The 13,487-nt window shown below is 37.9% G+C and overlaps 2 protein-coding genes across 3 annotated transcripts in view; both read right to left on the reverse strand.

Annotated features, from left to right (window-relative positions):
• Positions 1–13,487, reverse strand: part of LOC129939498 (prion-like-(Q/N-rich) domain-bearing protein 25) — a 38,655-nt gene that overhangs the window by 17,590 nt on the left and 7,578 nt on the right. Inside the window, exon 1 of one of the 2 annotated variants that reach the window (XM_056047529.1) lies at positions 6,085–6,230. The exons of the other annotated variant lie outside the window; for it this stretch is intronic. Coding sequence (XP_055903504.1) covers positions 6,085–6,133 — 49 coding nt within the window. The 5' untranslated portion in view covers positions 6,134–6,230. Of the gene's footprint in view, positions 1–6,084; positions 6,231–13,487 lie in introns of those variants that run through there. 2 annotated transcript variants of the gene reach the window in all.
• Positions 12,925–13,487, reverse strand: part of LOC129939506 (Golgi SNAP receptor complex member 1) — a 261,115-nt gene continuing 260,552 nt past the window's right edge. Inside the window, exon 6 of the mRNA XM_056047540.1 lies at positions 12,925–12,936. The gene's annotated coding sequence lies outside the window, so the exon portion shown is untranslated. The remainder of the gene's footprint in view (positions 12,937–13,487) is intronic.

Here is a 13,487-nt window from a genome sequence, read left to right on the forward strand (position 1 = left end):
TATTCGGGTTCTCATTCCCAGGAGAATCAAACTTGTGATCATATCAGCGCTGGCGTCAACGTCACTATCGAGGAAGCATAGTGACCAGTTAAAGATCCTAAAATAATTATTGAGACCGAGCCAATTGACTTTCTTGTATTGCCAAACTGTTCTCTTAGAACCTCTTTCTTCAATTGGAGAGTTTTTATACGAGAAATTTGCTGATATAACACAATGGTTACCTTATGCCCATTGGAAAATGGACGTTCCAATACGATAATGATACCAAACATAACTCGAAGTCGACCACAAAGTAGATTGCAGAAAAATGATTGAGGTTTCACCATAGCCAGCCCAATCACCAGACCTAGGCCCAATTGAGAACCTATGGAAAATTGCGAAGAGAAAAATTTGGGCCAACATTTTAAGCACAAAAGTGACCTCTTCGCTATAATTCAGAGGCAGTCGAATTCCATTCTAAAAAGGCTTATTATAGTAACCCTATAGCTTCAATGCCCAGAAGATAAACATCCGTTAAAAAAATAAAGGGAATGGTTTGAAATTTAGTTGGAAGATCTAAATTGCAAATGTTTTGCACAGCAATTTTACCATCTATGAAAGTATTTAGTTATATATTTTTTGTTTAAGTGAAGAGTGTTAATTTTTGTCCAACAATTATAACGGAATATCAAAAGAGAAAGAATTTTCCTGTTTGATTTTCTAAACAATTTAATTTTTTTTTAAAGAAAAACAACTAACCATTATTTCGTTAATAAAATTAAAGGCTTTGCAAACGTAGTTGGGGAGTAAGTCAATTCATTATGAAATAGCAAACACAAACTGAGCATAAATAAAGTGACAGCTGTCCAACTGACAAACTTCGAAAAAAGTTGCCGAATTGAAATTTATTATGAAATATGAAAACGCAAACTGAGCATAAATCAAGTGACAGCTGTCCAAATAACCGACTTCGAAAAAAGTTTTGCCGAATTGGAAACCATACGTTTATATATTGAAAAGGCTTTATTTCTAAAAGTTTTAAAATATTGTTTTTTATTCCCAACCAAGTTTGTTACATATAACCACAACTAACATAACTTAATATTGTGACGTTAGGTTTTAAGTAAACATTGTTGCAAGAAAGATTAAGCCTGAAGCTCCATAATAATAAAACCATTTATATACGTACTCGAAGTAATCGAAGAATGGATACAGATAAAAGCAAATATTTTTGTATTGCCAGGCTGGTAAACACCTGTTCTTTTATTGATAAGATAGATTGTTTTAAAATGTAAAGGTTTCATTAAGCTTGTTAAAAACAAACCAAAAAATAAAATAAAAATATAAATGAGGAATAAAAACTAATAAATAGTTTTCAATTATTTTAAAATTCATCATTTATGACAACCTATTAACAAATTTTGTATCGTTTTTTAACCACACGATAAACAAGATGATAAAATCTTTATAAAAATCGAATTCTGGAAGCGAAACATACATATGGATAATCAAATAAATTTTACACTAAACTTCTAGATTTACAACATGTGTTCAGTTCTTTTCTAAACGCTTTTTTGGGTTCCTCAATTTTAGGATTTAATTAAAGTTGGACTGCACTAAGAATGATAATAATTAATTTTTACAAGGCTTGTTTAATAACATTCATTTGATCTTATGTGTACTGACTTACTAGATAGTTTTTAAAATAATTAAAACACCCAGTCCATGATGATTAGTGCCTTGGACTGTCATTCAAGAGGAGTTGGGTTCGATCCTTGCCTGTAACACCTACATTTTTTTCACGGGTACTGCCTCTTGCAAGGAATTGACAAATTCTCCAAGAGTGCTTTCTTAAGATCCAAATAAAAACAATAAATTAGGCTTTTCACACCAAGGCCAAAACCCTGTTTTCGCGAAATTATCGGTTTTGACCGAAAACTTACATCGAAAACTCAAGTTTTCCCATACATTTTTGGTAAACCACAAGTTTTCGTAAACCACAAGTTTTATATAAAACCTCTCCAAACAATTCAAAGTTGAACTAAATATAAAAACCTTTGGAAACATTCAGCGCTCAAATTAATGTCAACAAAACAGCTGATGGCTGCTGTCAGAACAAATATTTCATTTTGAAATAAATTTGGTACTGGTAAGTAATATTATTTATATATAATTGTTTTTTTTTATTTACAGAATATGGAAGAGAAAACAAGTGTGGAAATCGTTGTTCCAAAATAAAGTGGGCTATTGCCCCTTGATGCACATCAAGAAGATCCTTAGTCCTTTGGACAAGCCAGGCGAGACCTCAAAGAAAGAAACCAAAGAGATTGTCATGGAGAAATTGCAGCCCATCATAACAGCTTCAGTGATTGCTCTCGATGAGTGTGATTTTGGTACGAATCTGGAAATAGGAACTGACCTTTTCTGCTCCGGCCATTAGGACCTACACGAAATCGTTCACAGTCTTCTCACTCCCCGCTTATAAGTTGCTCACTCGGCCATATTATATGGCAATTCTATTGGATATGTGTATTCAATCTGCGCAAGTGGATGAACCGAAAAAGAATAACAATACCAAACACGTGACACGGAACGATAAAGTAGAACTCCAATAGATTCTGATGGGACATTTGGCCAGCAGAAGCAATTGTCATAAGTTCAGTATTTTGAATTAAATTTGTTGTGAAAGAAGAAGAAGAAAATGTTTTAAATAAAATTAATTTGTATTGTAACAGTTTTGTTTGTTGTTGGTTCTATCACCCCTGTTCTGATTTTCGTTCGAATTTCCAAACCGACCGTTTTCGATTTTTTTCAGTTCTCTTTTCCGTATTGTTTGACGTTTTACGTATTTCATGGTGTTCTAAAAAACAAACAGATCTGTCTTTTTGTTGGCGAAAACAGATTCGGTGCAACAAAAATGTAAGTTTTTTTTTATTGTTTTTTAATAAAATTAAATTAACTAAACATATTTTTACAAATAATAAATGAAACTTAGGGGAAAGCATACAACACAGCAATAATTTGTAATGTTAGTTGCATTTATGGAGAAGTATTCTGACCATGGAAGAGGGTGGGTTGAAACAGATAATAGAGCCGAGCATGTGGATAGATTGTAGGAAGAATTGACGAAAGACTTAAATGCTTTCGGACTTTTAAGGAGAGATGTGACTGGATGAAAAAAAGTAAACTATTTGCCTCGAATTTGTAGTGCATTTTAAAAACGTTTTTGTATTTACTTTACAGGTGTGGTCGGAATACAAAGTGTTTATTAAAAAAAAAACTGATTCAACACAAAAGTAGTAGATGCGACTGGAGGTGGTGAATGCAACCAATTATATCTGACGCCCATGGAATCAAAAACTCTAAGACATTTGGAGTCAAAGAGAAAAACAGTTTTTCTATGCCACTTACATCTTCAATAAATGGAAATCAACGAATAAAGCACCAACCTCAGAAACAAGTTGAAACATACCACACGTCCGTGTATGAGCCCTTTACTCCAAAAACCAAGAGAACAATGAAACTATTGAGATGTACGATGATTTAGAGATAACTGTCTGTTCGCCAATTTATGATCCGACCACGCCAAAAAAAAGCCGATACAGTGTCTACAGTGAAAAAAGTAGATCGCCTGATAAAAGTTCAACACAAATTGCAGCTACTACCATTAAAAGTTCTCCCATGGATCATAATGACACTGTTCCGGCGGTTACATCGCAAAAGAGCACTTCATCAAAAACATATAAATTGCTAGAAACGCAGATGGAAATGAACCAACGATTCCATATTGAAAAAATGAAGAAGTTCGATGAAATGATAAAAACCAATAAGGACGTGAATTCCTCGTTGAAAAGAAGTTATCATGCTACAGAAAAGTTGTGTGATATCCAAAAAAAAAATAAGAATGATCTGTTAAAAAAAAAAACAAATCGAAAACGAAGCTGCTGTTAAATATTTGAAAAAGAACAATTTTAAACAAAAATGTTAAGCAAAATGGAGCACATCAAAAAAGAAAGCGCGAGCTTTTAGCGCAGAAAATTGAATTTAAAAAAAAAAATTCTCTTGTTGGAAGAGGAAAGATCTCAGAAAAATTTGCTTTTGAAGATGTTTTTACATGCAATATGTTATTCGTTCCTGTTTTTTTTATATGTTTTGCGTTAAATTGCCTCACGGCACTCTCGGGAATCGTATTTCTGTATGCTGTCATTAGGAAAGGTTCTAACCCATAACCCGTATATCCTAATAACCAAGAATTCCTCATTCCATTGTGGTATTTTCTTTCCAAATATGATTTAAAGCTGCTAACATTCCACACAGCAGAATCGTAACAGGAACCTGGATGCGTTGAACCTACCGCCATGATACGCATTTGGTAATCACAAACCTTGAGGTAAATACATATTACTGCTAACGAAATGTACTCGTATATCAGAGTTTTAATAACTTACTATCATAACGTTTAGACTTAAATATTGCTTTCGACAATAAAAAAGATTCTTGTCTGTTATAGATTATACAATTTGTTGAAATTATGAACTGCAAATCAACCTTAAGATTCAGTTCTGTATCTATTATCTGAACATACCTTGTATTTCTTTTATCTAAACACACCTTTTAGTATTCTTACATTTTGAATTGTTTCATTCTCTTTTTGGCGCTTCTCGCTTTTAGATTATTCTAGACTTCTCTCTATTATTTTATATTCAATTAAAAGTATTTTGTAATTAAAAGTAAAAGCGTTTCCTTTCGTCATTTATTCCTTGGATTTTTATCAAATCCCTTCACAATTTTCATTAGTCATGGAACTAAAAATTATTACAAATTATTTTCTATATATAAGGGGTTCGAATGGTCCCTAAGCGTTCTTCGACATCTTCGCGTTGCAAGGAGTACATTTCGCCTTTCTAAAGCTTCTTCTTCCAGTAAAATCCAAACTGATACATCTTACTTCGAATAAGACAATGGGAATGGATTTACCGATTTTTTTCTTCAAATGAGGTTTAGCTTCAAATTTTTGTTTGTATATTGTACTTAAATTATACAAATTTAATAATTTTAAAATTGAAACTTGTTGACTTGACAACTTCTTAGCTGATTTCGAAAACGTTTTGTTGATTTTAAGTTGTCTACACTGCAAATTCAATTCGACTGGAAATCAGAACAACGTTTTTTAATTCGCACCGATTTGATTTACGTTTTCGTTTTTAAATTCGGTCGGAAATCAGAACAGCCGTGTATGATATATTTTCTAGACAATTAGCTAAATACTGCTAAGTGAATTGTTCGGTCCGGTTGATGTAAACAAAGAGGATAGCTGCAGCCATGTTCATATCGTGGGCCCATTCCATCCGTCTCCCCAGAACTTCAGTTGAAACTCTTCTTCGAGACGAGCAAGTGTTACGTTAAAATCAATATGAATTGATTAGAATTCATTTTATTTTCACAAATAATTTTGTATTCACAAATTTTTGTATCAATACAAAATTTGTCATCCGGTGTTAAATAAATTTAAATGTCAAATGAAAACGTGCAAATGTTCGGTGTGAACGATTTTCGGCTTTTCGAAAACTTTTTGTCGAACACTCGGTTTTGGGTTTGGTGTGAAAAGGCTATTAAGTTGTTACCTCCACCCATACAAACTACACTTGCACAAGCTCCGGTGTTAAGATAACCTTTATGGCACACTTTAAGGAACAATTTTTTCTTTCATATTATATCAGACTTATTAGAGTTATCGATCAACTTGAACAACATTAGCAAAACTTAGGACAATTTTAAGATGTGACTTTTTGAACAAAAACTAAATTTTTAACTCTTAGTTCATGCTCATGAACTACTGTAGTTTAACTGCAGCAGTTTAAATTGTTCTTAAGATCGTGTAATTAGTGCAGTTATTAATTTTAATTCAAGATTTACACAAAATGATTCACAATTAACACGCACTTGGGTCTGAAAATGAAAATTCAAAAGTAGTTTTTGAGGGTACAGAAAGATGCTTGTTTATAAATTAGGCATGTAAAAAACGGAGGGTGCAATCAAAAAAATAAGACTTAAAGAATTTTAACACAATATATGTACGAGTATCTATTACAAAAACCAAAATACCTTTTAAAAGAGTCACAAAAACAATTAAAACAACAAAATACTGCTTCATGATGGTAATGTCTCTTATACCACTGAGACTTCGGAGGTTCGTTCCAAAACTAACTAACTAATCAAACTTTTAAATCCCAATAACATTCTTCGATACTTGACCTTATCGTGTAGAAATATCTTATCGTAAGATGATTACGTTGAACTTTTGTTTTATCCGAAGAAATTGAATTTATTGTTTTACTTTATACTTGTATTGGACTATTTTTTATTTTATTAATTTACAACTTATCGCATGACAAGTGCTTTAAGAACACCTGTTTAACTTTATAACTATGTATTTATTTCTGATAATCGCATTAAACCTGTTTAATAATATTTCAGAAACTGCAACATTTTCAAGAACACCAATTTGTATTAATTTTTGTATGTACATAAATAAATATATGAAATAAATTGTCTTTGGCTTGAAACTTAGAGGAAATTCATTTAATCGTCCCTGATAAAGGCTTGCAAAAGAATGCAATCTTTTGGGAATTCAATCATTATAAATATTGAATTAAACTAAAACTTTTACCAAAAGATTGGGATTTAAACATTTGTAATCATCAATCATTTTACCTTAAAAAGATTGCAATGATTCTTTCTCTTTCATTCTCTTTTTGCATTTTCTTGAAGTCTATGAGTTCTTTAAAAATCCTTGCATTCACTTGAATTCTTTGCATTAACTTGAAGCCTTTCTATTCTTTGGTAGTCTTTGCATTACTTATTACATAAAGACTCTTCGGATTTTTAAGTTTGTGCATTATTTTGTTGTTCAAATGGTAGACATGTGCAATCAAGAGGATACAAGCGCCCACAGGTTTTTCTCAAACCCCACCTCTGTCTATCAACTCCTACTCTCACCTCCCCGTGGTGAACATCGGGTGCCTAGTACCTCAACTGGAGATTGGGTTCTAACCCCAGTGGAAAGTTGTTGGGGGAAGCAAACGAGAGAGAGGGGGGGAGAGGTGCTTCCACTAAGGCAACCTCTCATTATACAGACGGCAGCGGAGGAATACTCGAAATGGAATCAACGGTGGCGTCTACATTTCCAGTAAGGTTGAACTACTTACGAGTAGTGAACACCTAATAGGGCTTCTACGCCTTATTCGGAGCCCAGGCTTATAAGGAGCGGTTTATCCGGCTCCCCTTCCTTGGAGTTATACTAAGGATCTGGCCCTCCAGGTTGGGGTTGTGCCGTCGGGGTGACTTCCTGACCACGTAGAAAATACATAAGTTGCGAAGCACCAACAAGTCTCGGATACGGACGGATTCACTGTTGACAACCCAAGCAAACGAAATAAGGACAACGAACTCCGGATATGTACGTGGAATGTTAGGTCCCTTAACAGACCACGAGCAGCCGAACAACTAGCGGAAGCCCTAAACTACTGCAAGTCAGATATTACCGCCATCCAAGAAGTGCGATGGGATGGACCGGACAAAGAAGAAGCACAGCTTCTATTTGGGTGTGGATTTGTTGTTGGAACTAGACTCATGCAAAAAGTCTTGAGTTTCAACAGTGTGAGCGAGCGCAACACGACAATCCGTATTAAGGCTAAATTCGCAAGGCTAAATGCGCGCATGCCCCAACAGAGGAAAAAGATGAAGACACCAAAGACATATTGTTCCAGCTCTTGACAAAGACATATGAGCAGTGCCCTGGCTAAGAGAAGACATCATTGGTGCTACAATTAAGAGATACAGCCTGCACGAAACCACCTCCGACAAAGGATTCAGGATGCTCGATTTCGGTGCGCGGCGAGACGTACTGATAGCTAGTACTCAGTTCACACATCTCAATATCAACAAGAGGACATGGAAATCTCCTGATCAATCAACCGTCAACCAGATTGACCACATTGCGATCGACGAACGGCACAGTATCCAGGATATCCGAACATTCCGAGAGGCCAACATTGACTCGGACCACTACCTCGTTGTAGCCAAGGTACGGCTACGGATATCCCGATCCAAGCTAAAACAAGGAAGTACTGTGAGAAGTTTCGACGTTAGACGGCTACAATCGCAAGAGACTGCCATGTCCTCCTAGTCTCTAGTAACCTCTTAAGGCAAAACAAGAGGCATACAAAACTGCGCTGCACAGAAGGACCAGAGCTGCTCGCGAGCTCTACGAGCAGAAAAGAAGAGAGGAACACCGGCTTCTTAGATCGAGGAGATAGAGGGATGTCACAACAGGAATGAAGTTCTTAAATTTTACCAAAAGTTAAAAAAAAAAACTTACCAAGGGTACAAGCCACGACCCGAAGCCTGTAAGGACGATCAGGGAACATCGTAGTGGAACCCCACTCTATGTCGAGAATATGGAAAGACCACTTCTCCAAATTATATAGCGGCAATGACAACTCAATTCTGCTGTAAGGGAGATAGAGGCACTCAACCTAGGCGACGCAGATCAACAATTCCGCCTACTCGACCTTGACGAAGTGAAGATAGCTTTATCTCATCTGCAGCATTAAAGCAGCATGCGATGACTTGGAGTATATACAAACTCATTTGCAAAATATGGTCGAAAGAAAGCATAGTTTGTCCGATACATAAAAAAGGAGACTCTAAATTGTGCCGACTATAGAGGCATCAGTCTCTTAACATTGCATATAAGACCCCCTCTGCCGTACTATGTGAATATCTAGAGCCGTTCGTCAACAGCCCGATGGGTCCTAATCACTGTGGCCCTATACCAGGAAAGTCCAAATATCCACACTACGGCAGATCTTGGAAAAAACCCAGGAGCTTTAAATAGATACCCACCATCTCTTTATCGCTTTTAAAGCCGCCAATGACAGCATCAATAGGAAAGAGCTCTACCGAGCAATGTCTAGTTTTGGCATCCCTCTCAAACTTATCCGTTTGTGCAGAATGACCATGCAAAATGGACGCTGCTTTATTAACGTCGGAACCTATCTCACCGATTCATTTGATGTCAAAAAAGGTTTTAGACAAGGCGATACATTGTCATGCGACTTCTTCAACATCGTTCTGGAAAGAATTGTGCAAAACTCAACCGGAAAGAATTGTGCTAAGGTCCATCCAATTACTCGTATAGGCAGCGTGATGCCAGAAGCGTTTTTGAAAATTGCGGCGGAAGCGTAGAAGATGGGTTTAGTGGTCAATGAGGGCAAGACCAAGTATATGCTGTCATCAAAAAAGGACACTGAAAAACGACGTCTTGGACAAAACGTCACCATGAACAGCTATAACTACGAGGCAGTTAAGGACTTTGCCGCTATAAGCACAGACAAAGACACCAGCGATGAAATTCAACGAAGAATAACTCTTGCAAATCGCTGCTTCTTTGGACTTAGAAGGCACTTGAGAAGTAAAGTCCTCTCTCGATCATCTAAAATCACCATCTATAAGACACTCATCATCCCGGTTCTACAGGCGCTGAGGCCTGGACCCTGTCAAAGAAAGATGAGAGCGTCTAAGGATGCTTCGAGAGAAAATTCTTCGGGTAATTTTTGGTCCCGTATGCATAGATGAAGAATGGAGGCGAAGATATAACGACGAACTGTACGGCAACACTGACCTAGTAAGCAGAATTAAAGTCCAACGGCTTAGATGGATGGGTCATGTAGAGCGAATGGACATCAACACTCTAGCCCGGAAAGTCTTCGAATTGCGAGGGACGGCGCAGTAGAGGAAGACTATGCCTCAGCTGGCGCACTCAGGTGGGTGAAGACCTCAACCGACTTTGCGTGCGAAACTGGAGACTGCTAGCTAGGGACCGAGCTGGCTGAAGACGCATGTTGGTTGAGGCCCAGGTCCACCCCGGACTCTTGTAAAAAACAAACACTTTACATTTTTATTTAGAAGTGGTAAGTTTTTGAATTTGGCTTAAGTAATAAATTATATAAGTAATGTATCCAAAATAACTCCAAAAAGTTTTTGTCTAAATTTATTTTTATTTTCACACCTTTTTTTCAAGTTGGCAACCATGGGTATATCTTTCGTACTTAAGTAGAATTCACATGAGGATTATTTCTTTTTGATCCAGAAGTGAAGCCAGAGATAGCATTCGCTCCATCAGCTCTCTCCGAGCTACAATGCCCGACAAATTTGGAAAACAGTGTTACAAGCACATCTGGTACACAAACACAGCAGCATCACATTATACCAGACCCCTACAACTCGGATGATGACTCTGACAATGCTCCACTCTAAATATTGGTAGTTCAAACATCGAGTTTAAATTCTGCGCCAAAAATTACAGGACTAGCTTCAATGCTTCAAGCAGAGCGTAAAAAAAATAAAAAATATCCATTTACAAAAACTGCTTCCCACACCTAAAACTAAGGCAGTCGAATGACAAATCGAACAAATGCCTTGAACTTCAAAGGCCATGAAGTTACCAAACATCTTTTCGGAGAGAATCAAAGGGAATTGGATACAGCTTCTGAACCTAAACCATCAACATCCAAACGAAAACCTGAACGAAAGAAACGGACAGGAGCGTGTTATTGTCACGCCTGTAAAGTAGATAGGATGGAAGCCATGGGGCAACGCCAGGCTTGCGGCGCTTGGTATCATGAAATAATATGCGTCGGGTTGACTGAAGAGGACGAGGCTTTAGAATATCCAGGTGGATGTTAAGTTTTTATTTTTTATTTTATTACAAAATGAACTGATTTACTTTAAAGGCTGATTTTTCAAAATCAATTTCAATTTTAAGACTCTCCTTGAAATATATTATACAATATATATCAAAAAGTAGTCTTACTTACTTATTTAAGGTTGCGCTACAGTCCTGTTTGAACTAGGGCCTCACACAACCAACTTCTCCATCTAGCTCGGTCTCCAGCTTGTGCGCGCCACCTGATCCGAGGTCTTTCTCTACTGCGCTGTCCTGTGGGTGTATATTCAAAGACTTTCCGGAGCCGGAGCATTGGTTTCCATGAGCTCCACGTAACCCAGTCATCTTATTCGTTGGACTTTTACCCTTCTGGCTAAGTTTACGTCACTGTAAAGCCCGTACAGCTCGTTGTTCCATCTTCTCCTCCACTCCCCTTCGATGCATACTGGACCGTAGATCACACGAAGAACTTTTCTCTCGAACCGACCCAAGGTGCTTTCATCCGCTTTTGTCATAGTCCATGCTTCTGCACCGTATAGCAGGACGGGGATGATAAGGGTCTTATATAGCAACACTTTGGTCCCTCGAAAGAGGACTCTACCACTCAATTGCTTTCTTAGTCCAAAGAAACAGCGGTTAGCAAGAATTTTGCGTTTGATCTCAGCGCTGGTGTTGTTTTCTGCGTTTACAGCGGAGGCTAGGTAAACGAGGTCCGTGATAACCTCAAAGTTACGTCTGTCGATGGTGACGTTTTGACCAAGACGTTGGTGTCTTAGGTCCTTTCTTGATGACAGTACTTTGTTTTGCCCTCATTAACAGTTAAACCCATTTTTGCCGCCTCTGCTTAATACTCACAAAAGCCCAATTGACATCATGCTGAGTTCCTGCTAGTAATTGGACAGACTTTTGAAAGATAGTGCCTCTAGTTGACGTGTGAGCTCTGCACTATTCTTTAAAGCACGATGTTAAGAAAATCGCATGACATCGAAATATTCTGTTAAGTGGTTTCCAACCTTAATGGAGCAGCACAAACGGACGAGTTTGGCAGGGATTACAGCTAGTCCCTGTAGACGCTGTCATATGCGGCCTTGAAATTGATGAAAAGTTGGTGGGTGTCGATTTGGTGTTCTTGGGTTTTTCCAGGATCGGCCGTAATGTGAATATTTTATCAACTGTGGACTTTCCTAGTCTAAAACCACACTGATGGGAACCTATCAGGTTGTTAACGATGGGCTTTAGACGTTCACATATTACGGCAGAGAAGATTTTATAGGCGATGTTAAGCAGACTGATTCCTCTATAGTTGGTGCAGTTAAGAGGGTCTCCTTTTTTCAGGATCGGGCAAACAATACTGAGGTTCCATTCATCGAGCATGTTTCCTTCCCACCATATCTTACAGATAAGTTGGTGCATGCTCCTAAGCAACTTATCTCCAGCTGCTTTAAAGAGCTCGGCATTCAAGCCATCCAGCTGCTTTGTTAGAGTTCAGCTTAGGTATGGCAATCTATACTTCGTCTAAGTCAGGATGACGGGATTGATGGCTTTTGTCGTCTATGTTGAATGGATCATCCTGCCTGACAGCGGAATTCGGTTCGTCTTCGCCGTTATAAAGTCTGCAGAGGTGGTCCTTCCATATCCTCAGCATTGACTGCGGTTCCACTATGATGTTTCCACTTTCGTCTTTGCAGCCTTCGGTTCTAGGTATATGTACCTGTGAATTTCGTTTCACTTGTTCATAAAACTTTTGAACTTCATTCCTGCTTTTAAACCTCTCAACATCTTCGACCTTCTCATGCTCTCTCTTTTTCCTTCTGAGAAGTCGGTGTTCCTCTCGCGTCTTTTGCTCATAGAGCTCATGAGAAGCTCTCGTCTTTTATGCAGCGGCGCTTTGCCTGCCTGTTGTTTGGCTGCATTTGCCTGGCGACATTCCTCATCAAACCAGGGGTTCCTTGTTGGTGGATGTTTGAAACCCAACACATTAGAGGTGGCTTCTCAGATTGCATCTTGGCAATGTTGCCACTGGTTTTCGATACATTGTGTTGGCGGCAGAGAACTTCGAGAGAGGTTACTTGTACCTTGGTAGGAAAAGGATTTTGCCTTGGGTAGTGGCCCGAGTCGAAGTTAGCTCCTCGGAAAGTTCGGACATCCATGATACTAGTCTGGCGTCGATTGCAATATGGTCAATCTGGTTGACGGTCTGGATCTGGAGAACTCCAAGTTCCTTTGTGGATGTTGAGGTGTGGAAAACGCGTGCTGGCTACCATGACGTTTCGCCCCCCAGTTAAACCTATAAGCCTGAATCCGTTGTCGGAAGTGTTGTCGTGCAGGCTGTTCTTCCCGATTATTCCACTAAAGATGTCTTCCCTTCCTAGCTTGGCATTAAATTTTAATATCGTAGTTAGGACACTGCTCATATGTTTTGTCTAAGAGCTCGAAGAACATAGCTTTGGTGTTGTCATCTGTCTCTTCTGTGGGGGCGTGCGCGCATATCAGGCTTGTGTTGCCGAATGAAAGTAGTCTGTTTTAATTACATCTTTCTTTTTTCAGGAAAAAAATTTAACATTTTCTGACAAAAAAATGTATGGGTCTTATTTGGAGCAGAGGTTCTTAATAAGGCCCAACGGAAGGTTTTTTAAACTATGGAAAAAATATATTGAGCTGCTTTTTTTGAAGTTCCCGTCTTATTTTGTATAATTAAACTAATTTTTATAATCCATTTAGTTTTCCTTCATATCTAATACAATAAGGGAATAGGGAAGTTATTAGGGAAAACATATTA

Source organism: Eupeodes corollae, chromosome 1, assembly GCF_945859685.1.
Source record: "Eupeodes corollae chromosome 1, idEupCoro1.1, whole genome shotgun sequence".
In the NCBI taxonomy this organism is placed as follows: domain Eukaryota; kingdom Metazoa; phylum Arthropoda; class Insecta; order Diptera; family Syrphidae; genus Eupeodes; species Eupeodes corollae.